Raw genomic sequence first — 27959 nt, 5'->3', positions numbered from 1 at the left:
ACTCATCTGGGCTTGAACGGCAGGATCAACTCCCTAGTCTTCAGGAATGGCCAAAGCAAAGCTGAAATACTTAGAAACTGTTTTCCTTTCCTTTTTACCTATACTTTTTTGGTCCTGTTCAGCCCACCTAATTTTCTCAGTTTCAGGTGCGGTGTGATCTGCTAACGGTCCTTGTCCACCTGTGCCCCAGGCTTCAGCTTAGGAGAAAGCACCTAGCAAACACAACTGTGTTTTTCCTTCGCAGCAAAAGCAAAAAAAAAAAAATTTAGAAGGAACAGGACTGTTCCAATTCAGGTTTGCTCTGAAAACAGATTTTGTACTGTACTTTTTTTATTTCTGTACCTAAGTCCTCAGTATTTCTTGCTAACTAGTTATCAGTGAAGCTATTTCAATCCCCGCACTATTTGACTCAAGAACCGTTACTGCCTGCTAAGTAACCACCTGAGCCTCACCTGTTGCAGCTGGAGCAGAGGAAGATGAGGAAGGTGAGGAACAAGAGTGTTGTCATGGCTGCCAAACTTCCCCACAGGATGACATGGACCTGGAGTCCACTGCCTAAGAAACCACCCCCTGGCCCCATGGTACTAGGAGGAGCTGGCGTCACTTGGGGCTGAAGAGGTTATTCCTTGCAGAAGGCTGGCATCTGTGCTGTGTGCACCTTCTGTTTCTGCAGAAAGAAAAACACCATTAGAGGTTAATATAAATTCTGAAGATAATGAATCTGACAGCTACAAATCTGGCAGGAGAGATTTTCAAATCCAGATCTTACAAAAAAACAGTTTCGAGTACAAGCCAGCCAGCCAGCCAAAGAGATTTTCAGCTACATTTCTGACAGTGACACAGAGCAAACGTCAAATATTAACGCAAGGTGTTACCTATCTACAATCTCAACATGAATAAAAGGTAGTACAGTATCTCTGTACTTGTATTTTGAGGAAAAAGCTTATAAATCCACTTTGAGGGACAGAGCAGTCTGTTTTGCAGTGATATTTGTTAACTTCATTGAAAAGTGAGCTTTCAAAACCAACTACAACTTCTGCAAAATTTACAAGCCAAAAAGAGAGCTGCAGAAGGCATTCACCTCCTTCTCTCTCAACATCTCCTGCCTGCACATGATCCAGTGCTTAAAGTACAGGGAAAAATAAGCTAGGCAAGTCTTTGAAAGGAATACCACAAAGACCTTTCTCACAGTGGATCAGATCTAATCTTATTTCTATGTGAAATGCTTACTTTCTTAATAGTATGTCTGGAGAGTAGTAATACTGAACTTTCTTTTTTTGCTTCTCCCCACCTGAGTCTAAGAAAACAATAAGAAAAGTAGACAGAGTGGTGTGTAAGTAAACACAACTTTTGCTACAGCACAGCAGGCCCTGGAGAAACATCCCAGGTAAACAGTATTTACGATATATAAGTTTTGGTATACAATATATTCTAAAATTTATACATATTTTTAATGTAATACATTGTTAACATGGCAAAATTAAAAAGAAGATTTTCATTCTGCACTGCTGAAGATACCAGATTCTCTGTAATTTAGGAATAGGTTATGCAAAGTCTATTTACAGGCTTTCAGTTAGACTTCAAGACTGATAAATACTGAACTAGAATACAATGGCGAAGAGATGAGCAGTTATCTTTTGGGAATGAAACAGTAGCACAAACATAAGATTGAATAATGTAAAAGCCACTAAGACTTACTTTAATTTCATGCATATATTTTCATATATATATATTTATATACAAAATATGTATATACATATATTTTTTTCTTTGCAGCAGAAGCACACTTTGTAATAGCAAATTCAGTTAGGTACTAATATCATATCTGTATCAAAACCGACCATGTCACCATTTTGTTATTAAAATCTTAAAAGGAAAAAAGATTCATTTCCAGAAAAAGGCCATTCACATCAAAGGAAATCTGGTGAGTCAGCAGAAGAAACTTAACAACTAAGCTATGTGACTGGGTAGCTCTTAGAAGTAACATTTCTGTTCCTACATAAAATGGTCTCATTCATTGGTTTCTACCATGCAGGATCAGACTTCTGGACACCTTCCAAGAAGAACCAATTCTTATTAATTCATCCATGGCAGATAAAAGCTTTTTTTTTTTTTTTTTCTTTTAGATATTAATGTCATTGCAATAACTTGAAATGGGAAGAAACAAACAAAAGATGGAAAAAGTTGCTGAGCCTAGAAAGACAATCTTCAAAGTGTAGTTAAATATTTCTAGTTTGGCCATGTTATAAGAAAGCCAGATAATCTGTAACTTCTCCAAACCCCTAAATAAACAGGATGGGAAGAGTAGGTGTCACACACCTTGCCAAAGCACAGATATGACTTACTGGTAGCCTTGAGCACCAACACCAAAGCACCACTGCTCTTTGGGGACGACCGCTGCCACGCAATGTGCCTCTGTGGTTATCTTGGTAGAGCTTGAAAAATTATTTAAAAGCAATGGCAGACCACTCTAAAAATGATGTATATTGCAGATGTGAATCTGATACAGACCTGCCTCATCCCTATTTTAAAGCAAAACTCAGGTTACTTCTACACTGAGTCATAGTCACATCACGGGCTGTGAAATGGAGAGACCTTAAGAGAAGTGGAATCAGATTTAGTCAGGAGAAAACTTGGTGTAATGCCCGCAAAAACCTCTCTGATTAGGTGCAAGGGCACCGTGCACTGGGATGAATTCCTGTAGAGGTGATGGACTGTCCTCATTCAGAAAACACTACAAAGCACACCGCACTGGCTGCCCTAACTAGCTCCAAACCTTTGTAAAGTGTTTTCAATAGAAAGTATTTTTCTTTTCAACTTTTATTTTTTATGAATTTTCAAAGACATTTTCTGCCCTGTTCAAGCTTTTAAAAGTTATTCTTAAAAGATCTTTTACATTCTTTTTTCCTATCCTTTTGACTTTGAAAAATACTAATTTTCTTCCTTCCTTGGAAAAAAAGGATGAAATGAAAAGTGAAAAAATGAAAATGGAATCAAATCTTTTTTCAGCATTTTTGTTGTATTTTCTTCCTTAGTTTTCCCAAGAAATAAAAAGAGGGAATGCAAATGAAAAAAAGAAACCTTTCTTTTGTTTTTTTCAAATATTGGGCAAAGCAAAATACAAGAAAAAGAACAGGGATTTAAAAATATTTTTCTTTAAACAGAATCACATTTATTTTTGTCTTGAAAGATATCACTTAAATTATTTCTACTACTAAGTTCATAAGTTTATACCTACTCTGAAGAACAATACTACACTCCTCTCAGAAGACTAAGTAATGTACCAAAAGCTAATATGGTAGGAAAAGATATTCTTTTATTCTACAGATACATTCTTAAGGCTGCTGGCCTTAAAATAACGATAATATTTGAGCTAAGGAAAGCTAAGGATGCATGAGGAGCAGCCCCATAGAAAACCTGCATGTTTGAAGACTTCAATGCAGCATTAGGGAGTGTTGGGATGAGCAGGAGCAGACGGAGTTGAGACTGAGCTTAAAAAGGAGTGAGATCAGAGGGAGAGAGTCGAGGGAGACCTACGTGTGAATGTCAAGAGTGAAGTGCAAGATTGAAGCTAGACATGAGACATCCCACCAGGCAGAAGCCAAATGGAGCAAAGAGAAAGACAAGGACAGAAGATGTAGTTAATCTACAGCAAAAGAGCAAGAATTCAGATACCAAAGATTTGACTGTAAGTTGAGAGAAAGAGGTCAGAAAAGGTCGGAAAAGTACAGTGGCACTTGAACCAGGGGATGCAACTGCCGGAGTCACCAGTTACCTGTGCAAGCAGAATAGAGTAAGAAATTGGAACAGATTGACAACAGATGAAGCCCTGCGTGAGGGAAGCTGAGCAGGCAAAATGCAACCAGTGACTCCTCTCAGCTCCTTGAATGGCGAGAGTTTGGCATAAGTGCTAGAGGGCCTAGAAGCTGCTCAGCATACAGGACAACCAGAAGCAAATATAATTATAATACAAAAAAAGCATGCCTACATTCACCCTCTCTGAACTGTTCTCATGAAGTGCCATCAGAGGGCTTACTCCTACTGTTTAATGCCTCCGAAACAATGAGGCTGAAATAGTATTCACTCAAGGTGCTGCCTTTAACACAGGAGAGCTTCTGAAATACTTGAAGCTGGACAAGAACGCATCAGCTGCCCGGACCAGCCCTGGACAGAAACCTGGCAGAGAGATACACCGAAAATACAACTGTCTGGACTCCCTCTGCTTCCTCTTGGTGAATGCCTGGACACTAAAACGTTAATGTATGCCTAATATAATGGATTCTGGAGTGGCTTCAGAGGCTAGCTTTAAAGAGAAACTTATTTGCAATCATAACTACGGAACAACAAGCAGCTAATTTCAAAAAAGCTCTTAGACAGCTGACATGGTTAACTCCTGCTTTTACAATAAAAAGTGATGGCGTGCTGCCCTCTGGTGAATCTCTCCATCCGGGGACAGGGAGTTGTGGCTCTTGCTGAACGCAAACCCTGCTGCTAAAGATGGAGCTTACGCCTGGCCTTTCATCTGCTGGGCTTGAAAAGAGCCCTACCTCGACCTTTGAAAGACTCACAGACTTGAATAGTTTAAGCTTGCAGAGAGACATCGCTAAGACAGAGCAACAGTCAACTAAACTGGTTTGTGGGTTGGTTGTTTTTTTTTCATATGTGATCTTTTTAAGATGAAAATGTCTTTTGTTGTACCCTTTCACAGAAATCTCCACACAAGTTGCTGGTGATGCTGAACTCCACAAATGAGTAATAGAGACAGGCCTGGAATACCTGGATAAGAAAACCAGTTATTTCATTCAAGGCAAAATGCAAACCACGGTTTGCGTTCACATTTCAAAGTCATTATCAGTTCAGAAAACTAAGCCTTACACTATACTGAATAAAATGTCTCCTTCTTGTGGCAACTTTCTCTTGCTTTTTAGACATCAATATTTGCCATTAGTGGAACCTATATGGCAAATAACACCCGTAGCCATTTCCTCAAAATTGTACTTAAACGCACAATTACATCTGCAGTTTCAAAAAGACAGATATTTCATTGCATGACCTGCATTTTCATGGTGAATAATGTGTTATTTTTCCTTACAGCTGTTGCGGGGATAAAGCAGAGCTGAGGCAGTTCAGCCTGAACGTAGGACTTGCAAGTGCAAATTTGTAGCCAAACTGACGGATAAAAAACTGTACCTGGGGTGAAGCAGTTTTGTGCATAAGATACAGGCTGCAATTTTAGGGAGCACATGGAGGGACAATTTCAACTAGAGAGGAAAAGCTTGGACTGAGACCTGAACTCCTTTGAAGCCCCGGAACAGACAGACCCAGCGTGCTTCGGGTCCAGGATCTGAGCTGGGTTTTCTGAGCAAAGATCTGCCTGAGGTTATGGTGAAACGCACAGGGGACGTCCTTTGCGAGAGGTGGACGCCATGCCCCGGGACGGCCGGCAGGAGATGGCAGCGTGTCCCTCTCCCACCACCTTCCCCTTGGCCTCCGGGTTTTACAACCATTCATTCATGTCCTGCTGCAAACCACGCTCGGCCCACGCTTTCCAGAGGGGAAAGAGTGGGAAAAGCTGACGGCTTCACCTCTCTGCTTTTCTTAATGAATTATAGATGGAGCGTAGGCAAGGGAAGAAATTGTTTTGACAACTGAGCGACTTTGAGTGTGAGAAGCCAAACGCGACAGGACAGGAGAGATTCGGGGAGGGCCGCGGGATCGTGACTCCCTGTCCTGGGCTGTCAGGCCGGATTCGGCTAACAGGGGCACTGCCCAGGAGCTCCACGTGTTCGCCTCTGCGCTGAGCTTTGGTTACAGGGCTCCTTCTCAGGCTGCTCTGTTTCCTGCTGCCCTCTTCTCCTTCCCACCCCTCCTGTTCCCAGTGCCTTCAGTCATCTGCTGCTAAACTCAAAACAGATCAGTCAGATCACCCAGTTTGGAAGATCCCCTCCACCCCAACAGTGCAGACCTCGGAGGGAGAGGGGAAAGCGGGGAAGAAGGTTGTAATTTTTAAAGGAGATTTTTATTGGTCTGGTAGCAAGCCCCCAGCGAGCTGCATTAAACCAGAAAATGGTGAAGTACAAGATAAGTGGAACCATGAACTGAGGCAGGAGCTGAGAATTATGAAACTAATGTCCTCTTGCCTACATCCAGCTGCAAACACTGTCATTCAAACCCAAAAATGGAACAGAAACCCGGGCTACAACAAAGAGGCAGCAGCAGAAACAGTCCTGCAGGTACAAGTAACATCTATAAATGCTGATCCTTTTATCTTCTGTTCCTCCAGATACTGAAAACAGACTTTCTCTATGAAGCTAGAGTCCTACAGGAGACCTAATGAGGTCCTGTTACCTTACTTCCTCTCCAGAAAACTCTCTGCCACTTCAGCCCAGCTCTGGCATCAGCAGGGGCATTGTATGTCCAAGTGCCCAAAGACTGAGCACGTCCCTTGTATGTAACATCCTCAGGCCACCCTAAAGAAAACACCTGAAGGCGGGCAATCCCTTACCACAACTCCCGCACCAACAAGAGTTCACACCGAACTACGCGCTTGATTTACACAAGAGGGAGGACGTGGCAGATGCGCTTCAATCCAGAACCATTTCCATGTCAGGACTGTTCTCTGCATGCATGGAAACACCATGCCACTGGCCGGGAAACGCCATTCATGCTCCTGGCATGAGCTTAAGTGTAGCACTATGGTGAACTGGGTTAAAATGAACTTAAAAGCACACTTCACCCAAATAGACGTTCTCTAAACCTCGTGATTTTAAATGGAAAATGTTTTCTGACCTTTTCCACCATGTGGCCTCACCATGCTTTAACAGCAGAGCAGCTGGAGGCAGCTCCTGCCTCCTTTCTGTAGCTTGCCACTGCTGGTGAATTCCTGACAGCACAATCTGATACAGCATTACACCCAAATTTTGTGACACCATCAGGGCTGCATTTGTCTTTGTGTGGGCAAAATACTTGGGCCAAACTTTTCACAGGTATCTCCTACTGCAGGTCCTGGTTTGGAGCCTGCCTGCAGAAGTTGATGGGAGTTGTGCTCTGAGCATTAAGGTTACATCCATAGCAGTAAATGAAACATGTCGGCAATAATTGTCTTTTACTGCAGTCAGTTGGCATGGTACAGCCCGAGCCCATACTGATAAACTTTCTTATTCTCCATAGAATGGTGGTTGTATCCAAATGGTCTTCCAGGAGTGGTCCCTGACTGGAGCTAACTCCTGAGCTGTGCTTGGTATTAGTTGGGGAAAAAAACATTTTACTGCAGCCAAAATTATGTTCCAGGCTGTTCTAACCTGGTAAAACCAGATCCTTCGTACCTCAGACTGAGAATCTGATAACTGTGGGTCCTTTTGACCTCGATCCCCCTGTGCTAGAGCTCCTTCTCATCTCTTAGTACTCCTCCACCACAGGACTGCCCAGCTTTCCACCCACTCCAGCTCCTCTCACCAGCTCCCAGCTTCTCTCTCCCAGTTCCCAGTTCTATTTGCTGCCTGGGGCAATCAACTCTGTTATAAGTGACAAAAACCATATTAAGATATCAAAATAGCAATAAGCATGTATGAGTACCTCAAAGTAAGTACAAAGATCTTGAAATTTTATCAAAAAGAAAATTCAGGCAATTCTCAGGCATTGCTACATCAAAATGGATGATACTATGGAACAGCCTGAATACACACATTATCCTTGCTTTAAATTGGCACTAGGTGCGTAAGAGCAATTGCAATTAAATACTTCTGGAGACAACAGGCAACAGGACTGCTGTCTGGACTGAGGTCCTGCTTGGCAGAACCTCTCCTCACACCACAGTGTCACCAGAATCAAGATTGTGGAGTTTCTCCAAATGCACTGTAAAAAAGTTTTGAGACTGATTTATGTTACTGTTTCTGTATCTGTGTTGTTTTGGCTTCTAGCTGTTTAAATGTAGATCCAGTACTGAACTACACAAACCTTAAGACCAAGATCACCTTTCTCATGCAACACCTACTGCATTTTTAAGGCTGAGATCACCCTTTTCATGCAGTACCTACTACAGTTCACTTTTGGGGCTCCTGTGCACTATGTCAGGACAAATCCTTTCCTACAACAGATTAAATCTCTTCTGGTGCATTTGTGTTTTGAGCTGCCTGGCTTGGCAGCACCCATTTAACGAGAACAGTTAAAGGCAGACACGTCTTATTCCAAGCACTGAAGAACTGCTGCAGGAGACCAGATGTGCACATAATTAAGGTCTGGTCCTGAAAGCCTGATGCTGGAAGGAATTACTGACATGGACTGTGCTGCTGTTGCAGGCTGTCAGACAAGCCTTGCAGAGACTGTGCGTGCCGTAAGCCTTCAAAATAGCTCATGTTTCTGCTTTGTGAAGCAGCAGAATAATGAGGTTCTGATCTCATTCCCCACTGTATCTACTTTTACAGAAATCATAGCTGGTTTACCAAAGGATGTGTGTGCTCTATAATGCAAAACCAGGTCTAAGACAAAACGGAACAGTCCCAAACCACCGGTCACTTTTAACCCCTTCTAAGTCTTAACATGTCCTAAAGAGAAACCAAGTGTCTCTGAGACCATCTATCTGCGGCATTGCAGAAAAATTAAAAAAGGCCTTTGCAGCAGTAAATGCTCATCTACACCGCAGTCTGCAGTCATACTCCAGTCAACTCATTCATGCCTTGTCAGACCATGTCACCTCAAGGTCAACATATTCAAAGTTGACCTGACTTCTCCTTCCATGCTTTCCTCTCTATTCCTACTAGAACTTCAGCAATTCCACACGAGCCTGCATTGTAGCCTGCCTCTCCTCCTCAGAAAGACATCTGGGAAAGTGGGAAGAATCCGGACAGTAGTATGAACAATTAAGCGTGTGAATTCAAGAGCTCGCTTCAAGGCAGTGGAATAGTTTCTATTAAAATGGTGGAGAATTTTAGAAAATAAGAGATGTCACCAGCAAGGTTTTCTTAGCAGACCGTAAAACTGGATTTTCAAAGGAAGGTGAGCATAATTGCAGGTGAACATGATTATGTCCCAGCGAAACACAGTCTGCATCCTGGGGTTAATGCATGTGCATAATTATGCACCTAACTTGTCACGTAGCTAGCACATTTATTTGCCACATTCACAAGGTCTTTGTGTACATAAACCATACGCTCACAAATCTCCGCCAAAGGTATCTTCCATTATAAATCAGGTCCTGAGCAAACAGGTTTTTAAACTGATAACTTAAAGCTCACAAATTCATTCCACGGTGGTTAATAACATTACCCCCATTTCACTACCAGCAGTACAAAACCCCCCAGCACAAGCAGGGAAAAGCAGAGCACTGCAGACACAGCTTGCCAACACAGAGCATCGGCTGAGCTTGGCCAGCTGCTGAGGAAGAAACCGATAATGACGCCTCTGTGAAACAGCTCCTAGGAACACCACCACATATTTTCCCCAGGCTTTAGCAGCCAAATAATGACTGTCTCGAATGTGACAGCAGAAAAGCTTTATCTGATGAGTGACCATGCCAAAGATTACAGCTTAATTGTAGCATATTATGCTCTTTCCCACACCCCCACAACATCCCATATTGCTTGCTGGCTGCAGTGAGGTAATTAGACCACGATTACTGCATACTTTAGAGCATACAGAAATGAAAGCTGTCTTTGTGAAGTGTTTTCCAGCTCTGACACAACTACTCCTGATAGCTTTGCTTTTCCTGGAACTAGATGCTATTTCATATTAAACACAGCCTGTTTATAACTGCACTTTGCCGTTTATGTAATTCTACCATGCTGAGTCCCCTTTCAGTCTTTGCAGTGCAACAACATTTCGAGCAACCCTTTTGTAAACTCAGGTAATAATAATGGAAATAGAGAAATACCCCCTAGCCCGGGAAGTGGGCAAACAGAGCGATTGCCTCTGTCATCTGACCTAAAAGACCGCTAAAATCCAGGGCAATTGTACTTGTTCTCAAACTGTGTTTGAATCAGGCCTATGAAACTCAACAGATAGATAGTACTTTTCCAGAGGCTACTTCCCATTTCCAAAGGACCCTGAACTTACAAAAATACAGAAGATTGCAAAATATGCAGCAGCAAAACACAATACTCTGATTATCCCCAGTGAAATGCTGCTGAAGAAAAAGGATTAAAAAAAAAAAACAAAAAGACAAGACTCCTACTTAAAGTGGGATTCAACTTCTGTATGTTTACATCTCTAAAAACAGGCTTCTATTTACCTAGATGCTCTCTACAGGATGCCACCTGAGAGATCTTACTTCTGTTCTCATCACAGGTGAAGACCAAATGACCTCCACTGATACTTAACTTTTAGATTGCTAAAATTTTAGTACTTACAGTGGGATTAACTCTACCTAAACTAAGAAATTTAAAAAATGCCTTGTATCCAACTGTCAGGACATTACAGCCTTTTAATGTGCCTTAAGTGAGATCGCCCCAAAAAATGAAGCACACCAAAATCATTCCAATTGTGAAAAACCTAATGAAAAGAATTGTAAATCTAAAAAGCCCAGATTACTGAGTGTCAACACTAGCATATAATCTATAGATATAAAAGTCTGGAAGACAGGAGTGTTCCAGGAAAGCTAAGTGATGGTCTTTGGAGGTAGAGCACAAATTACATCAGAAGGGCCTGTTATATTTAAGATTATTTAATCTTGAAGCAAAAGGAATTAGTGAGAATTGACCTGTGTAATATCCTACAGCAAGAGAGGCAGCAGTCAGTCATTTAACTTAGCAACAGACCAATTTTAAAAAAACAGTGTTCATCCTGTGATGTGCTTTGTAAAGATGAAGAGCTATTTCAAGCTCAAATTTCTTGTTATTAACTCTAATTAATTCAATAAAGTGATTTTTAACTTTTCAGTGTTTGTATTTCATTAGGAATGTCAACTTTTCTTAAATATTTGGTGCATATATGCAGAGCCTTCTTCATCGCTGGAGACAGTCCCTGTCCTGAAGAGTTTACATTTTATCTAGATAAGACCAAGACAGCAGGTCAGAGAATCCCTGTGTAAATAACTTCCTTTTCATGAAAAAAATGTCCAAGACAGAGAAGGATTCGTCAGTTTTTGAAGAGCTCTTCGGCAGAGATGAGAACTGATCCCGGATACCCAGTGTCCCCAGCCAGTGCTGCATCTAAGTGATCTTCCTTTTCTCCTTCGAGTTGGAAACACAGCTGTATGGTCCTTGAGGGGAAGTGCTACCTTAACTTCAGTCATCTAAAAATAATCTAAAATGGCTGCCTGTATGCTCCGCATGGTCAGTGAAGACTAACTTCTGCCTGTGGAGAGGGGGTACCTTCAAAGGTAGAGGAGACTAGGTAGGACCACCTTTGAAGGTCATACCTAGTCTCCTCTTACACACCAGTGACCTTTCAGACACCTGGAATTAGAAGAGGAGATACCTATAAATTACGGACAAGAGCAGGGGAGGTTAGTGTGTGGTGACCCTCTGGGAAAGGTGATGTACAACAGATACAATTTGGACTCTTGTCTTCAGACGTACTCCTTTGAGTTGACTTTCTTTTTGACACATCAGAACAGAAAACATGGCTAAGCCTTTGTGCGGTGGGAGCAGCACTGACAGACCAGGTCTTTTCATGGCCTCATGTTGTTGCACCACTTCACTGCCATTTCCCTCTGAGACTAGCATTATCATGTCATTCAGTCCTTTCAACTGGAAGCAGAGCTGGGCCAAATGAAAACACGACTTGCTTGTGACAGTCCAGCATATCCTGCGGCTTCCCCTCCGCTCCAAGGCACAGGCATTGCCCTGCTTGCCAGCTGTAGCAGTGTGGGGAAGCGAGGCAAAATAAACCCAGTTGTTTCCTGCCCCCCACACCAACGTCCTGGCACATGGTGCATTTTATCCGCCAGCTCTCCTGCTGTGGAGAGGGAAATATAAACTCTGGGCTTGATCCCGATGTACTGAGGCAGCAGAAGCTAATCATGGGTCCTGTGGGAACGATCTGTGAGCTGGGTTCTCCCCATGCACACCCAAACCCCTCACTCCCTCATCATGACACACAGCAAATACAATTACAAGATCTAATGAACTGCAACTAATGTAATTCTGAAAGTCTTTACAGCTAATGAAAACCAGGTCTTCCCCTTCTCAATTTAATTGAGATGTTTGGTTCATACGTTGTGGAAAAGAAACCCTCCATAAAGCTATGTATGAATATTACATTTACATGTGCAGCAAATGCAGTTGCCTGTCACAGTTGTGGGCTCATTCTCCTGACCGCTGGATATTTAATGGTAGGAAACTATCTGTGAAGGGAAACGGACTTCAGAAAATAAATACTTTCTCACATTGTTTCAAGGGAAATCTCCAGTCTGAATGTCATCTACTAAATACCACTTTGCAATCTGAACTTGGTATAAACAGAACATTTCCTCAACGTGAATAAATCATGATCCCTAATAAAAATACACCTCTCTTGCACCTAAGCAAGAATCAGAAGACAGAATTTGGCCTATAGCTTGTAAACTTGTATTTGTTGAACAACAAATGACTTAAAAAAAATAATCCTTTTTTCCCCTTCCTCCAGTCTGTTCTTTTTGCTGCCTGTTGGCATCAGTTTTTCTGCAATTTAAGCATCACTAATGCTGTGAGACTTCCCCTGCCTCTATGCTTTCCCATGTTACTATCATTAGCATTATTTTAGCAGGAAGCACTACAGTATGGGTAGCACTGCAGAGAGAAGGATAAATACATCATGCCTCCTGCAAAAAGTTTTGCTGCTATTTTGAGTTACGAGCTGCCAAAGCATGGTGACAGAGAAGCAACTGCTGGTAGACAGGACAAACAGAGCATCACATCACTTCACCCAATCAATAACCAGCCTGGCTTTTCTTCTTCCAGGTTTCGGTTTTGTGCTGACCCAAATCATTACTTTTTACCCACAGAACTTGGTCTTGTTGAGGTTTTGAACGAGAAGAATAAGACTGGAATTTGATGAAAACCCATACTGGATACAGGATAACTGCCCTCCAGGGACAGGAAAGACAGTCAAGACAGACCAGGTAAGAAGAACAACAGTCTTTCACTGGTGATGTATGAGGGCAAGAGCAGACAGCAAGCTCAAAACCTTTGTACGACTGGTCAGTAGCAAGCACGTCTCATTCACAGCAAGTGAGAAGAGTCTTTCAGCTGTGCAGATGTGACCACAGCACACACATGCACATGCACCAGGGGCCTGGGCCCACGTCCACGTGCATGCACGCCACAAAAGCAGCTACTGCCTCCACTCCTGCATGGCCAGAAAGCCTCAACCTCTGTTGTGTTGCCTCCTTCTGGTACCTTCACCCACCCTCTCCCACCCGCCCACCAGATCCCCTCAGTTCTCCACCCACCTCCAGGCTTGGTCCTTCTAGCAGGGAACTGCCACCCTTGCCGTTAGCTGAGTATTTCTCACCCTGGGAAACGTTTTTGTTTTAGCACTTCTTCCCACCGAATTATTTTTCTACAGTTATATACCAATCAAACATAGTCATACAAACTCCTTATAAAATTACCGGTATTGGTATCAACATCTGTTGATTACTTTGGTTATGGCCTATTAATATTAGGATGCCCAAGTGGTGGGAAAAGGGAGGGCATGTCAGAAATAGAAAGAGCAGATGACAAGAAATAAATGAAAACACTCTCTCAGAAAGAGAATGAAATTATAGGAATTAAGTAATAGGACTGCTTACCTAAAATGTGATAAATAACATTAAGTAATATACAAGACACAAACATATACGTGCTAATGAGGTCAACTCAAGAACATATACAGCTACAATACACCCTCCCAGTCCACCCCGGAATTTCAACATCTAGTTATCTTTTACAATTTACCATCACATCACTGTTATAACACCCTGTTCAGGTCTGATTTTCCTTCACCAAGCAGTCCGGATTTCATCTGCTTTACCTTTATTCTTTGAGAAATTTGCCATGCTCAGGCCTGCTGTAATACCCTCCTGAATGTGGCTCATTTTAAAGGATAACCTAACACTATATGGTGAACAAGTGTTTTTTTATCCATTTCCATCACTTAGGGAGACAGTTTTACTGTAAAGCAATCAGATTCTGCAGAAGGAAACAGTTTTCAAAGAAACCACGCACAAATCAAGAGGGTGACCATTAGTTATTGAAAGCTGAAACGCTTACAGGTTAATTTGATGGCAGCAATAGTAAATTAATTTTTCCTTTTGTTGAAAGATTTTCTCGACTATGACGAAGAGCTGGCTAACTGCCTGAAGAGCAGAGGTCATCCAGCTCTGCATTTACTTAGACGCAATATCAAATTGATGTGCTACTTTCAGAAAAACAACTGTGCCATCCTTTTAGAGAATCCTTTTTGACTTTTCAGCTGACTTGTAACACATGACCGTAGACCTTAGTTAGGGGCAGCTGCTAAACTACTTGCTTTCCTATGTATTTCCATGAGTTATTCAACTAACAAGAGAAATGCAAGACTGAGTTCGGCTGGAAGAAAGCAAAAACAACAGAAAGACTCATCAGTCTCTTTACCCGAGTTTCAGAAGTCTAAAAATAGCAGAAGGGAGCTAACAAGTATTATGTGGGCAAGAATGAGAACCGGATTGGTGAGGGAGAATTTATTCTTAGAAAATCCCTCATTTTGAAATGGTTACACAGAGGCATGCACTGACCCAAATAGATCATGGCTCCCATCATTCCCTAGTGCACGCAAACAGATAAAATACTGACGTGCACCAAAAAAGTTTGGGGCAAAAAAGCAAGCAAAATCTGCATGGAAACTGCCAAAAAAAGAAAAAGCACAGCAGCTGGTACACAACTGCTAACAGGCAAACACAGCACTGCTGGCAAACCCAGGTGAAGCGAAGGCAAGGAAAAGGCAAAATGATGATGGAATATTCAAAGGTCAGCCCAGATGGATGGAGAAAACAAACCAGTTACCATAGAGTACCTACTGCTGTCTCAGAGGGACAGTCATTTGACCCATTTCAGGACGCCCAAATTATTCCACTGTGCTGGTGCTGCCCAGTGATCAAGCCTCAGGGCCACTGATTTCCCCCCCGGGGTGCAGCTTTCTGACTTGGCTTGATTGCCCATATTGCTGTTCTGTGGCTCTGCAGATGAGACTGGAGGATTGGGAGACCATGGGTCAAATCCACAGTGCATCTCACCAGCTGAGTTACAGAGCACAGCAGAGCACTAATATGGGCAGCAGCTACAGTTTTCTCTCCTTTCTTCCTCTCAGCCCTTCCATAGTTTTTTTATTTCCTACCAACAAATTCCCAGGCAGCACTGCAGGCTCAGTGAAATGTCACATGTGATGTAATGGGTGTGAGTCAGCCACCCATCATGAGATGTATGAGATGCCCAAGTGTGTCTATGTGTGAATGATGTGTCTGAGCCTCCTGCATTCCCAGGGGTACCAGGTAATGGAGCCTCCCAAGGGATGCAGCTGACCAGCCCCCAGGGATGCCATCTGGTTGCCTAAACACTGACAGCTAGGACCACTTGAGTTACCTGAGGACATCCAAGCTATCTGGATGTCTATGCAGATATGTCCATGGAGATGGACAATTTGATGCAGGAACTGCAGGAGATCTGTGCCCTTCTGGGGTGGCAGCTGGAGGCCAAGGGGCATAGCCTATGGCACTTGAAACAGCATTCAATGCCCTCTCTTTAGGCAGGTGAAACCCACATCTGGATGTGGTTGGCAGACATGGCACAGGACCTACAGAAAACTTTCATGCTTCTCAAATAGCAATTAGAGACTATGAGAAATGTCCCAGGGCATCTCAAGTAGCACCAGCTGCTTCTGGGTGGGCAGCTGAAGGGGACTCTGATCACCACTGACTACAACGAGGCCTGAAGGTGCCTTGCAGGTACTTGCCTAAATTTAGGAGTTTTCATTTGCAGTTGAATCTCATACTGTTAGTTGTTACACAGATAAAAGCATCTTCCTCTACAATCATTTCCCACACAAGGCTAAATGCTCTTAGCACTAAATCCATCTCAGAAAGCCTTAAGGATTTATAAAGGGATGAAACATTTTAGTCTAATAGCAGAAGAACACTTTTCTCCAAGCAGAACAATACCAGAGCATCACACTCCTGCCTGTTGGCAGGACAAAAAATGAATGTCCAGATTTTCAGAATTGTTCACTACCACAGACCCTATAATGCTTAATTATCTGATGGTGCTTAGGAGTCCGGGTAGAGAAGAAAAGCATCAAATAAAACCACATGAATCTGGTCATCATATGAATATTTAAGACCCCTTTACTGGAGCATCAATGTGTGGGCTCATATCAACATTGCATTAAACATCCCTATGCAGCTACAGAATGCAAGTGTAAGCATAAAATTAGCAAACAACCATCAAAAGACCTACATTTAGGGGGAAAAAAATGTTCTTCTCCCTTCATGAACATTTTTAAATAAAGTGTTCATTTCCCTGTAATTTTTCCCCATTAAAATTTTATGTTACTGCAAAGAGATAGGTATGCAGGGAACTTCTGGCCCAATTCTGTTCCCAGCTGCCCTTGTATAATAACTGCAGGCAGAACGGTGTCCCCTCTGTGGGATTACACGCAACTCTAGGTTTCTTTTCATTTAATGCAACATTAACATACACATCTACACTGCATTAGAGGCACTATTTGCCCAACTAATTTATATAAAAGTAGAATAAATAATAAAGCCTTTTATTATCCAGTTAGAGAGACCAGCAACATTTATAAAGTTGCGAGAAAATGCAGAGACCTTAAGAAAAATACAAAAGCATTCTTGCTGCAGCAGAAAGTTTCCAGGAATTTCAAAAGGTGTAAGTCCAGTCATGGACTTCTTTTGCAGGCTCTTCTTGCTTTTTTTTTAATACTGGTGTGCTGCTATGAAAAATAGGTAAGTGTCCTGCAGCTAGTGCTAAGCATTAATTACTGTTTTGTGAAAGTAAGTTGAAACTTAAATGTCAGCCTTCAGTGTAAGTCTGCTGAGATTGAGTCTCTTCCCAGAGTAAATCTATTATACTTCAGTAAATAGATGGGATATAAATAAAGTAGGAACTCTGCAGAGTTTAAAACAGGAATTGCCACTGTATTAACAGGCTTATGGCAATGTTACTTAGAAGTATTTGTTCTAATGTCTCGGCAGGCTCGTCCTGATGCCCATCATGTAAAACCGTCTGCCGAACAGACAGAATCGATCTCCGAATGTGTCCTGCTTGGTTTGTAAATTTACCTACTGTGACTAACTACATAACTCATTATTAAAAACAGTCAGACCTGGTCTGATGTTTCTCATCATCCTTAAAAAAACCCACACAACAAGAGATAAGGAATAGGTAAGGCATTTAAATAAGAGCCTTTATTTGAAAGGCTTACTCCCATGGCCTGAATTAACATGCAAACGTGGACTCCCAATCATATTCACAAGATAATTATAATTCATAATTGGCACTTCTAAAGCGTTTTCACAGAGCTGTTCAAATATTGACTAATTAGCCACACCAGAATCCTGTGAGGTAGGTGAGCAGGTACACTAAGCCCCTTTTCTATCTGAGCAAATTGCTGGGGAAAAAAACGCCAACCCTCGCCCACTGAAGGGGCTGAAAAGGTGGGGAGGTTTCCAGCCCCATGCCCCTTGCCCAGCCCACGCTGCCCCCACCGCCGGTGTGTTACCTGCTCCTCTCTTCCACAGAGCAGATGAGATGAGTTCTGTACTAGCAGAGCTCTGGAAATAGTGGCCAAACCTCAGTTCGTTATCCAAAGTCCTGTTAAACAAAAGGTCTAGATATTCAAATGTCAAAATAAAGCCTGAGGATTTGATACATGTACAAGCAGTATTTACATGAGGATGGTAGCCTCTTCTGCTGAGGAACACTCAAACAATGATGTACTGAACAATTATGGCTTATTCCCAGAAACAATATATTACACAGGTACCTGTAACTAAATAGTAGAAAAAGAGCTCTACATGTATGGAGTAAGACACTCCTTTACTTAAAATTCAGAGAGATCTTATTATCCGCTGTGTACCCAAAATGAAGGGTGAAGAAAGTGTGGAAGTCCTGTTAGAGCCTCCAAGAGGCTCTACCTTCATCATGTAATAAAACAAGCAAGGCAAGCAATATCATTAGTCTAGAAGAACAGTCTAAAAACAGAGTGAAGATCCTTGGAGGCCACAGCATCTAGAAAGTCAAATACGCCACTGAGTATATCCTCTATTAAATCCAGCTCTTCAATTAAATTGCCCTTAGGAAAGCAATGATTAATTATTAGTATCTCAGGTTTTCTGGTTTAAACCAGCAAACACTAATGATGGCTTTATTCCAGAGCTTTGTTATTAATCACCACATTCAGGGCTGACAAACAGGTCTTTTCCAAATAATTGTATTATCACAAGCTTACAACGTATACAACATACACAATATGAACCATTTTTATTTGATGTAATCCTGCTTTGTCTATTGAAGCCATTGGTTCTATGTTGTGTCTAATTTCAGCTACAATCTCTGTAGGGCAAAGATTGTGTCCCTGTGGTTTTGTAAAGCCTCATTCACAGTTATAGTGGCATATAAATTAAATAAATAAGGAGAAATCTTGAACTGTAGGAATTTATTCTGTGTTTATCAGGAATTCACAAGTGAGGATTTACATATTTTTAAAATGGGTTTTATGAAGGTAATATCTTCCAGAGATCTGGTTCTCTTCTGTTTTTCAGAAATTGGGATATGCCTTTTAATTTAACTGCAGCAACCATCTAGGTAAAAATAATAACAGGAAAAATCAAGTTAGTGTGGTGACTGGCTGAATGCTAAATACAGGGTTATGCCATGCTGAAGCTCATTCTTCAGCCTGGTTCATGTGTAACTGCTTCCGAGACAAGCCAGTTTCCATCCTTGGTAAAGAGCATTAACACGATGGTATTTTAACTACTGCGTTAGTTATCTACTCTGAGCAAGGCTAGACCAAACAAATAGTAGGAATAGAGCAGAACTGGATGGTCTAGTGAGGAAAATTCATCAAAACCCACCTAAACCAAAGGAGTATGGATTAGGTGGCTTGGGCTGCAATATGATAAAAGGGCAAAAAGGGCTTCTGTGCTCAGAAGGTTTGGAGAATCATGAAACAGTCCCACAAAAATTAATATTTTGTAAATCTGGCACTCCTGGCCACTCATCCCCTGTAAGTCCCCTACACATCAAAGCAGGGGCCAGGGGATCATGGCCACAACCAGAAACAGACTGTCACTAATAATTCGGCAGAGTCATAAGCCAAAACAAGTCTATGATAAAGCTCCAAATGCTGTATTTTTTTTATGCACACATTTTTTGACTCTTCAGGAGGAAGAGAGGAAGAAAAAAGTGACAATTTTTATCCCTATATAGAAATATGTTCATGAAAACAAACATTCAGCCTGCTCTGAGGCTTTGATGAGCAGCTGAAAGCACCTCAGAAGACCGCTAGGCTCTCGCACCTGAAGCTGGCAAGTTAGTGAAAACACAGGGAAATTTTGGTCTGTAAGAATAAAGGATGAAGACTAGGGTGAATGCCTCTTTTCAGGTACACCAGCGTTCATCTACAGTAGGTAAAATCCAGCAATACTGGTAAAATAAGGTGGCTGTGTTATTAGAAATGTTAATTGTCCTGGCTAGCCTTCTGTCCTTAGGGACCTGCAACTTCACATGCCTGTAAGGTGAGGGCTCTTGTCCCTACAGCTAGAGAGTGTAATTACAGATGAACATTCCCCATCCTTCAAGATGCCAAGCCTGACTCATCGAACTCATAATTTTTCTTGTTTTTCTTTTTGGTTAACAAAACTAAAACCTGTAAAGGGAACAGCATGTGAGGTCAGCTCTGTACACTAGAATGGAAAATGCACCCATTTGCACAGAGTTAATAACATGTCCTAAAATGGCCATTCACCCTCAAAAGACATTAGCATGTAATAGCAGCTGCTCATCCTCTGAGTGCAGACGAGTGTCGGAAAGAGGTGCTGAGAGGCTTTGTCCTAGAATTACATGTCACTGCTTCAAACATGATGTGAGGAAATTATTTTAATTGCCTGTAACAGTCCAAGACTGAAATGGTCCTATACTGGTCACTGTCTTGGTAGGAGTGATGCAAATGTCCTTCTCTGGTCAGGGTGTTGTTTGAGAAGAACATGTACATACCTGAATGTCTAGAAAGCCTCACCACGAAATAAAATGAAAGAGAATCACCCCAATAAAATAGCTTTGCAAAATATTAGCTAGTAATGATAGATTTTGACCACAAGTCTTACATACAAAGATCCAATTTCTTGCAAGTATGAGCACTGAAAGAGCAAGAACTGTTATTTTTGAGGTAAACATAACAGTTCAAATGTCACAGACCATATTAAAGGCATTCACAATCGGCTCTGGGATTTAGAAGGAAAAAAAATAAAAGACTTACACTGTCATAGGAATGTTGGTGGTGATCACAGTGCTAATGACCATGAGAGAAATACGAGATTATTTTTTTAAGCATCATTATCTAGTGGCCTTAAGTGCTAATCAAAACAAGGACTATAATGCCTGCTTTAATGGGGTTTGTCTCAGTAATGGTCCTAAATGGAATAAACTACATTAAACCCAGACAAACTAAGAAGAGAGATAAATGGTAAAACAATACACTGAAAACGTAAAGATTCTTTTAATCTACTATTAACTGAGTTACCATCCATGGCATTCATAGCTAACTACAGTTTTGTAATCCATTTGCTGAATTGTACAACTAAAATAGAAATGTTGCTGTCCTTCTGTTTAAAACAGCAGATTAAATAAGGCCCAAATTAACCTCCAGAATGGCTGGTTTGGCAAATACTATACTAGGACAGGCTGCATATCTATTTCCTTCTTTAAAAATAAGGAAAGCAGCTCCCTTGGAGTTTTTTCTTAAAGTAGAGGGAATCTGACCCTGCCGAGGTAGTCCTGCACAGAAGCTGAGCCTCTGCACATCACAAGAAGGATGCCCCGGCAGACAGAGGACCTCACGCGCTCCCTCACTGACCACTGCCATTCCCCATGGCTCCAGTGGTGCAGGGACAGACACTAACTGACCTCAGCAGGCTTCGGAATGTCCTCTTAATGTTTATGGGAAGGGGCAGTGAATGCCAGGAACATTAATTCATCGCCATCCTCCTCCTCTTTGTCCCTTTGGCCTTGCTCATCTCTCCTCTGCCTATGCTGGCCCAATGCACAGCCACACTGAATTTCTTCAGCTTGATACCCCAAGAAGATCAGTTACATCTGAATCCCTTAAAAGCAATTAAATAGGTTTTCTGATGTATTTATTGTGCTGTACCTCTCACACTGAGATGGGAGGATCCTCAGCAGCTGAGGAGGAATGCAGACTATAGTATTTTGGGCAGATCCTGCAGGAAGAGGTGACAATTTACAGATAAAATGACAGCCAAGGTATAGAGGTAGTGATACTTTTATGTTCATTTAGAGGCAAGAGTGAAATGTTTCCAGGGGTCCAGTCTTGGAAAGATGGATTATCTTTGTTCATGGTGTATACAAATTGTAGGATCATGCACCTTATCTTGAGGAAATTTTCAATAAAGGTCTTTAAAAACTGAAGCTGTAGCTTAGCGAACATGTAATTCATTCCGTAATAAATGGGTTCCCCCCAGTATTATAGAAAAAAAATTCATATGGTTTGTATTGCTTTTGTAAAACGGTTGCTCTCCTGCTCTCAAGGGCCTGCAAAAGGTCAGTGGTGTTGAATATATATGATTTATAAAGTGCTCTGGGATGAGAGGTGCTGTGTAAATGTAAAATATTACTAGAGCATACTCTCCTTAATTGACGTACACTGAAATGGAATTGGCTGTGCCACAAGAGCAGAACTAAGAAACCAAGTTAGTCTGATGAGAGCGGATTGTCTAAGGCTACTGACAGTCTACGCCAGTGCAAGTATAAATTCATCTCACAGAGAGATTTACCTAACACTGAAAGTTATTGCTGTTCATCTGGAATAGGTGATATGTAGATATGAATTTGAAGACTGTGTTACATAGAAATGACTAAGCAGGCAAAGATCACAGATTACTCTGTACCACAATGAAAAAGTGGCTTCTGAAGCAGCTGTGGGCATGAGAGCTCCTGTGTAGACCATCCACCTTCTGCAGAAACACTGCCTTACACAAGTCAGTTCTCAAGTGTATGCCAGAGATGCTTGGGATGCCATGGTCCTCACGTGTTTTGCAAAGCCACCCTCAGATGGCACTTTGGGACTCAAAATATGCATCCTATTTATCTGTGGCTTTGATGGAGGCTTCCAAGTTCCCCTTGTAGATTTGAACCTTGAGATTTGTTCACTTACAGCTATATCCAAAAAGGCTTCCTAAAAACCAGTGAGAATGAGCCAGACTGGACTAGTGGTCCCATTCCCTCTCAGGGAAGCATAAATTATACTTTCACTCCACTTTTTGGGATCAATTCCAATTTCTCTCTTTCTTCTGACCACAACAGTCTATACTTTAACACTGCAATAAATAACCAGTTTGAAGTAGATTTTAAAATATTTTAACAGCTGGGGCAATGACATTATTACTCCACTTTACCGTAAATGGAAAAACTCCCATTCCCCCTCCCAAAGACAGAGATTGCAGATCATATTCTGAATTCTTTTCAAACCCAAGGCCAAAAGATCTCACCAGCACAGTCTGTTCCCCTTCACATTATTATTCCCACTCTCACAGATTCTTTTATCTAATTCCCTTCCTCCCTGAAGTTTACACTGTCATTCCAAACATTTTTCAACTGCACTTCTCTTCCCTCCTCTTAAACTCCCTATCTCTCATCAGCCATCTAAAACCCTTCTTCAAGTAATGCTATTTTGTTTTAGAAAAAACAACGTGATGAATTCAGCAGCACAAAGTAATCTGTTCCTACCTTTTTTCCTGTGTTAAAACAAGCCATTTTAGATTTTTTTTTTTTTTTTGGGGGGGGGGGGTAGCACAATACAGCACTTCAGCAAAAGCATATGAGCTTCCTGCTCCTAAAGGGAAAAAATGAAGTTCTTACTTTTGAATGTATTCATGCTTTCCCATGAAAATGGATACATCTGTCTGGGAGGTAAACAAGATTTGGATTACCTATATTTGAGAGAATAGTTACATGAAGTTATTGCATAAAATGATTGATTTTATAGCAACAGAAGTTTTATTCAAGGATAACATCAAAGTTATTCTCATCTATGCAAAACACTTCTCATCCACACAAAAAAGGCTCTTAATTTCCTGTATACTGAAAAAATGCTATTGCATTTTTCTCTTCACTGATGACTTAAGTATTTGGTTTCTTTTACTTTCTTTGGATAATTTTTACTCTTAATAGATTTGCTCATTTGGCTACAGCTAAATTGCTGCAGTAATGGCAGACCATGACACTCTTAGGCTATGCTATATATGATTAATCTGTGCTCCAGCTGAAAGCATTTATCATCCAGGGGCTACCCTTCCCATTTGTCTTTTTCCTGTGTTTCCAGTTCTCCTTTCCTAACAAGGAGAATGACAAAAATCAGTATGGGTTTTTAACCTAGGGAATGACATTTTTAGCTCTGAGGCCTATGTGTAAATGTAAATTTCCAGCTGTTAGAACAAAGAAATAGCAAATGTGAGGCAGATGTTAATATATTACCTATTGTTGGTAATACAAGCAAAAATCAACTTTAAAAAATCCCCCAGCTATTCCAGTAATGAAAGTTTACTTGCTTGGGCATTTACATAGACCTGTGCCTACAGAAATAAGATCTAACTAGTTTCTCGCAATCCATGGAGTCTAGTCAAATCTTCTGTGTCATTTCTTCCTCTTCTGTTATTAACAATCCATGGGCTAGAACACATAGCCAATGAAGTAGTCTCCAGATGTTTCTTCTGCTTAGCAATCTGATGAACACCCAAAGACCATTTAGGATCTCTACTTCTTAGCATCTACTGCATGATAAAGTCAAGTGGTATCTGGAGGATTCTGTATCCTATCCTATAGCACTATTTTTCAGGACCATATTCAGCACCAGAAGTTAAACCCCATGTTTGTTTTTTGTCAAGTACCGCTTGACCATAATTCTTCAGGCACTTATGAAGCCAGTATAGGCAGAGCTAATGAGCAACCGCTCTGAGCTCCCTAAGAATTCTGCTTTCCTTTGAATCCACCAGCTGAAAAACCCACAGCACATCTGTGAATGAAATAAGGTGTTTCTTGCTGTATCTAGTATCTTTGTTGCTTCTACCATCTTCTAACCCTTGGAAACTTCTGAATTAACTGTCCTGGCATGGTGAGCACAAGTCATAGCCAGAGGCGTGGAGGAGCATGGATGTTCAGAGCATACTTACAGTTTAGATTGTCATGCAGGGTCTCCAGCCTCTCTCTAGCTCTCACCATCTCACATCTCTCATCATCTCATCTCTCTCATCTCACACCATCCCTCCCATGGACCTTGGATCCCCATGAATCCTGAAAGTCCTTCCTTCTAACATTAATGCAGCAGCGACTTCCGATCATCTTGTGTCAGGCACATTTGTGTTTGTAATTCCTTTCACACTAGGCAATTCATTAAGGGCTCTGTTTTGATTACCAAAATGTGTGAATGCAATTTTGTATCTCATCTATACCGGGTCACTCTTATGTCAGCTCATTTTTGACTGTGACAGTCTTTTTCCCATCCTTAAGGCAAAACAGTGTTTACATTTGGTTAGTTAAAATATTTACATTGCACATTCAAATGATGCGTTTTCCTAGTGACAGGGCTCTCTGTGGTATTTCCTCCTGTACCTACTATGCAGCGGAAACAGATGATTAAGATGAATATTCTGGGTGTCTCTAAACAAGCAGATTAAGCGAACAAACAGCACAGCTATACTATACTGACACTGCTGGACTTTGTAATATCCATGCAGGCTGTGTAATCTGCCTAGCGCTGCATGAAAGCCTGTCTTTTAGGACCCCAAATTGGAAGAGTTACACCATTTCCAGTTACCATGTTTCAAATAGATTCTTCATTTATTGACCGTTTATTGGTTCACTCGGTGCGTGAGGTAGAGTAAACCACGACAGATGTAGGTCCTGGGAGAGGAGGCAAGAATGATGCTGCTTGCTGATCATCAGCCTGTGGATAAAAGCCTCGAGCGCGCTGTGTCTGAAGGGGTCCAGAGATGATGGGGGCTGCTACCCAGCAGGAGAAAAGAGAAGTTGAGAAGGAAAGGTGACACTAAAGCTGGCAGGGGAAGGCCACAAAGTGGTGGTATTTCTGGGAAGTAGAAAACACAACGGACTCTCCTGTTTTAATTTAGCACTTCAAAGTTGAATAAAATACTGCAAGTGATGCTGCACAGGGGCCTGCTGCACCAAGAGCTGCACTGAACATGCAGTGTGCCCAGTTCCCCACAGGGACTGTTTGAGGCTCACAGGAGAGAAAGAGTACACATGTAAAACTTCACACAAAAGTGAAATTCAACATCATTTAAGACATTATCATCACCACAGTAAACAGTTAGTTTTGCTCACGTGTTTGTTACTACTGAACAGTGAAGGACCACCATATGCAAGTCCTTCTGAGAAGAAATCAGGTGCAGAGTGAAGCAACTTCTCACATGGGAACTCCATAGCAATGCAAAATTAGGAAGAAGAACTTAAAAAACCCAGTGGGTGTATTCCTTACCTTACAACACCATCCACACAGGTCTTCATACAGGCTCTCTCAGTGAGGAAGCAAAAGCTTCTGTGCTGAAAAAATGATGAAGTGCTGGTTAAGAAGTTACTGCAAAGGCCCTGCCTGTGCTTATGTCCATCACAAACTCTGCTGCATCTTTTTGTTTACAGAAACATATACAATAGATAAAAGTTGACTGTGTAAGCAAAAGCTATTTATTTTACATTGACCCTGTCTGCTTAGTGTCGTATACTCTGGAGGAAATGGGTTATAAAAGTCATTGTATAAATGAGGCATGCCACATTTAGTAAATGAACTTTAAGCAGGATTATTTTATGTGTGGGAGACATATTTCCTCCACTTTTTTAAACTAACAACAAATGCAACTTTGTAAGTGTTTGCCAGTTAAAACACAGCATTAAAAGTAAAGTAACAGGCTCTACACCAGAATAAGGCAGTGTGTTCATAATAATAAATGACCAATTTTGATTTAACCTAAAACTGCATTTACCCATATGTATTTTTATTTCCTGATATGATTGCCTTTAGTACAGCATGCACTGAAAACCGGTTGTGAATTGTAACCCTTTTAATTATTCTGGTTCCATTTTTTTGCCTGTGCAGACAAGCTCAGATTTGGGATTTCCACACTTGCTGGTCCCTGACAAGCGCAAGAAAATCATTGAAAGACACAGAATCTAACCTAGGGTCTCACTTCTTTCTCTCATGGAGGTAATGACCATAAATAGCTCTCATTTGAGAGACAAAAAAAAATATTAGGCGGGTCTAAATACGCTTATTATTACTTTACAATGTCCTTCTTTACTGTAACAGGTGTTGCCTGGAACACGTCTCCCTGATGAGAAGGGCATCGTTAAAATGCTGATGTCTAAATGGCAGGATGCAGGGTCCAGCAGCATCCCTCCAGCCCCGCTGCCCGGCTGAGGGGGCTGGGGAGTGGGGACCCGGCTCCCCCAAAGCTGGAGCCCGCAGTTTCCCTCTCCCTCAGCGAGGACGGGTGCACGGGGAACGCCTGGGCGGAGGGAGAGAACACGCTCGTTACCGGCCCGCCCAGCGCCCGACGCAGCCCCACCGCCGAGAAGCCTGGGGGGCTGCGTACGGGTTAGTGGGGTGGATGCTGCTGCACAAAGGAGATGCCGCAAATCCCTGGGCTGAGGGCCAGGATAAACCCAGATACCGCGTTTTGAACAAGCAGTTAGCAGCCTTGCAGTTTTAATTAACACTTTAAACTGTTATTTCCTTCAGCTATCCTCGCGGTTACACAGCTTGCGGCTCCCAGCCTTTGGCTGGCCGGCGAGCAAAGCCCTGCCGGTTTTGGCAGAGGGACGTCCAGTGTGACGGGCAGCGGCTGCCGCTGTCACTAGCAGGATGTTTTCCGGAGTTCCTCCTACAAGGCAATGTGTTTATTCTTTGAAACAGTTGCTCCCTAAAGATTAAAACCAAACGGGAGCACAAAAGCAGCGTGTCCTCTGGGGCTGCTACGTGCCATCGGGCAAACAGGAGGTATGAGCTGTGTTCTCCTGAATTACACGCAACGAACAGTGCACTGGCAGAAGAAAGTAAGGCCCTTCAGCACATAAATGACACTCTCCTCTTTTTATCACCCCTTAGAAAAAAAACCCCCTAAATCCTCCAATATCTTTCAAACACTGCTTGTGACATTAAGAGCTCCAGATCTGGAGTTATGTTGGGGGGTCCCCACTGCAGCTGAGCCCATTCACCCCAAAAGCATGTCATCCTGGGCACACAAAATGAACAACAGCCGCAGCTCCAAGGCATGCACTTTTAAGACCACATTTGTTATCATCCACAAATAGCAGTACACACTCTCAAAAATATAGTTAACAATTACAAGGGACGGACAGCAATAAGAACAGCAGAAGACCTGGAGAAGTGCTCAGACAAAATCTACCTTTACTTTAAAACTAGAAAAATAACAGTAATTTAAAACCTATTAAAAATATCATTGAAGTAGTAAGAACACAGGAGAAATATCTACACAGAAACATAAAATCTGTTTAGCACAATCTGTGTAATCTTAGTTATTACAAAGAGGCTGAAAAAATTAAATACAACACCAATTTTTCTTTCTGCTGAGGTGTGTGGAACAAATGTTAATTTTTTTACCACTGTACAGGGTATTTTCTACCCCAGGGAGTACCTGCAGGGGTGAGGAACTGTCTCTGGTAATAGGAAGAAGTATTTGCCTTGCCTAATGGCTATATGCTAATGTAGCAAAATCCATTTAATATTGCATATACATAGTA

The 27959-nt window shown here is 41.8% G+C and overlaps 1 protein-coding gene across 8 annotated transcripts in view; it reads right to left on the bottom strand.

Annotated features, from left to right (window-relative positions):
• PAG1 (phosphoprotein membrane anchor with glycosphingolipid microdomains 1) overlaps positions 1–27959 on the bottom strand; it is a 116551-nt gene that overhangs the window by 22327 nt on the left and 66265 nt on the right. For 4 of the 8 annotated variants that reach the window (XM_030011987.2, XM_030011986.2, XM_030011989.2 and 1 more), the window contains 2 exons: positions 25681–25745; positions 453–667 (listed from right to left, as the gene is read on the bottom strand). In XM_030011987.2, the coding sequence (XP_029867847.1) occupies positions 453–580 (128 nt within the window). In that variant the 5' untranslated portion in view covers positions 581–667; positions 25681–25745. The remainder of the gene's footprint in view (positions 1–452; positions 668–25680; positions 25746–27959) is intronic. The other 4 variants (XM_030011991.2, XM_030011990.2, XM_030011992.2 and 1 more) reach the window with 2 other exon arrangements.

This window comes from Aquila chrysaetos, chromosome 4 (genome assembly GCF_900496995.4).
Source record: "Aquila chrysaetos chrysaetos chromosome 4, bAquChr1.4, whole genome shotgun sequence".
Lineage (NCBI taxonomy): Eukaryota > Metazoa > Chordata > Aves > Accipitriformes > Accipitridae > Aquila > Aquila chrysaetos.
This window is presented reverse-complemented; position numbering and strand designations above follow the sequence as displayed.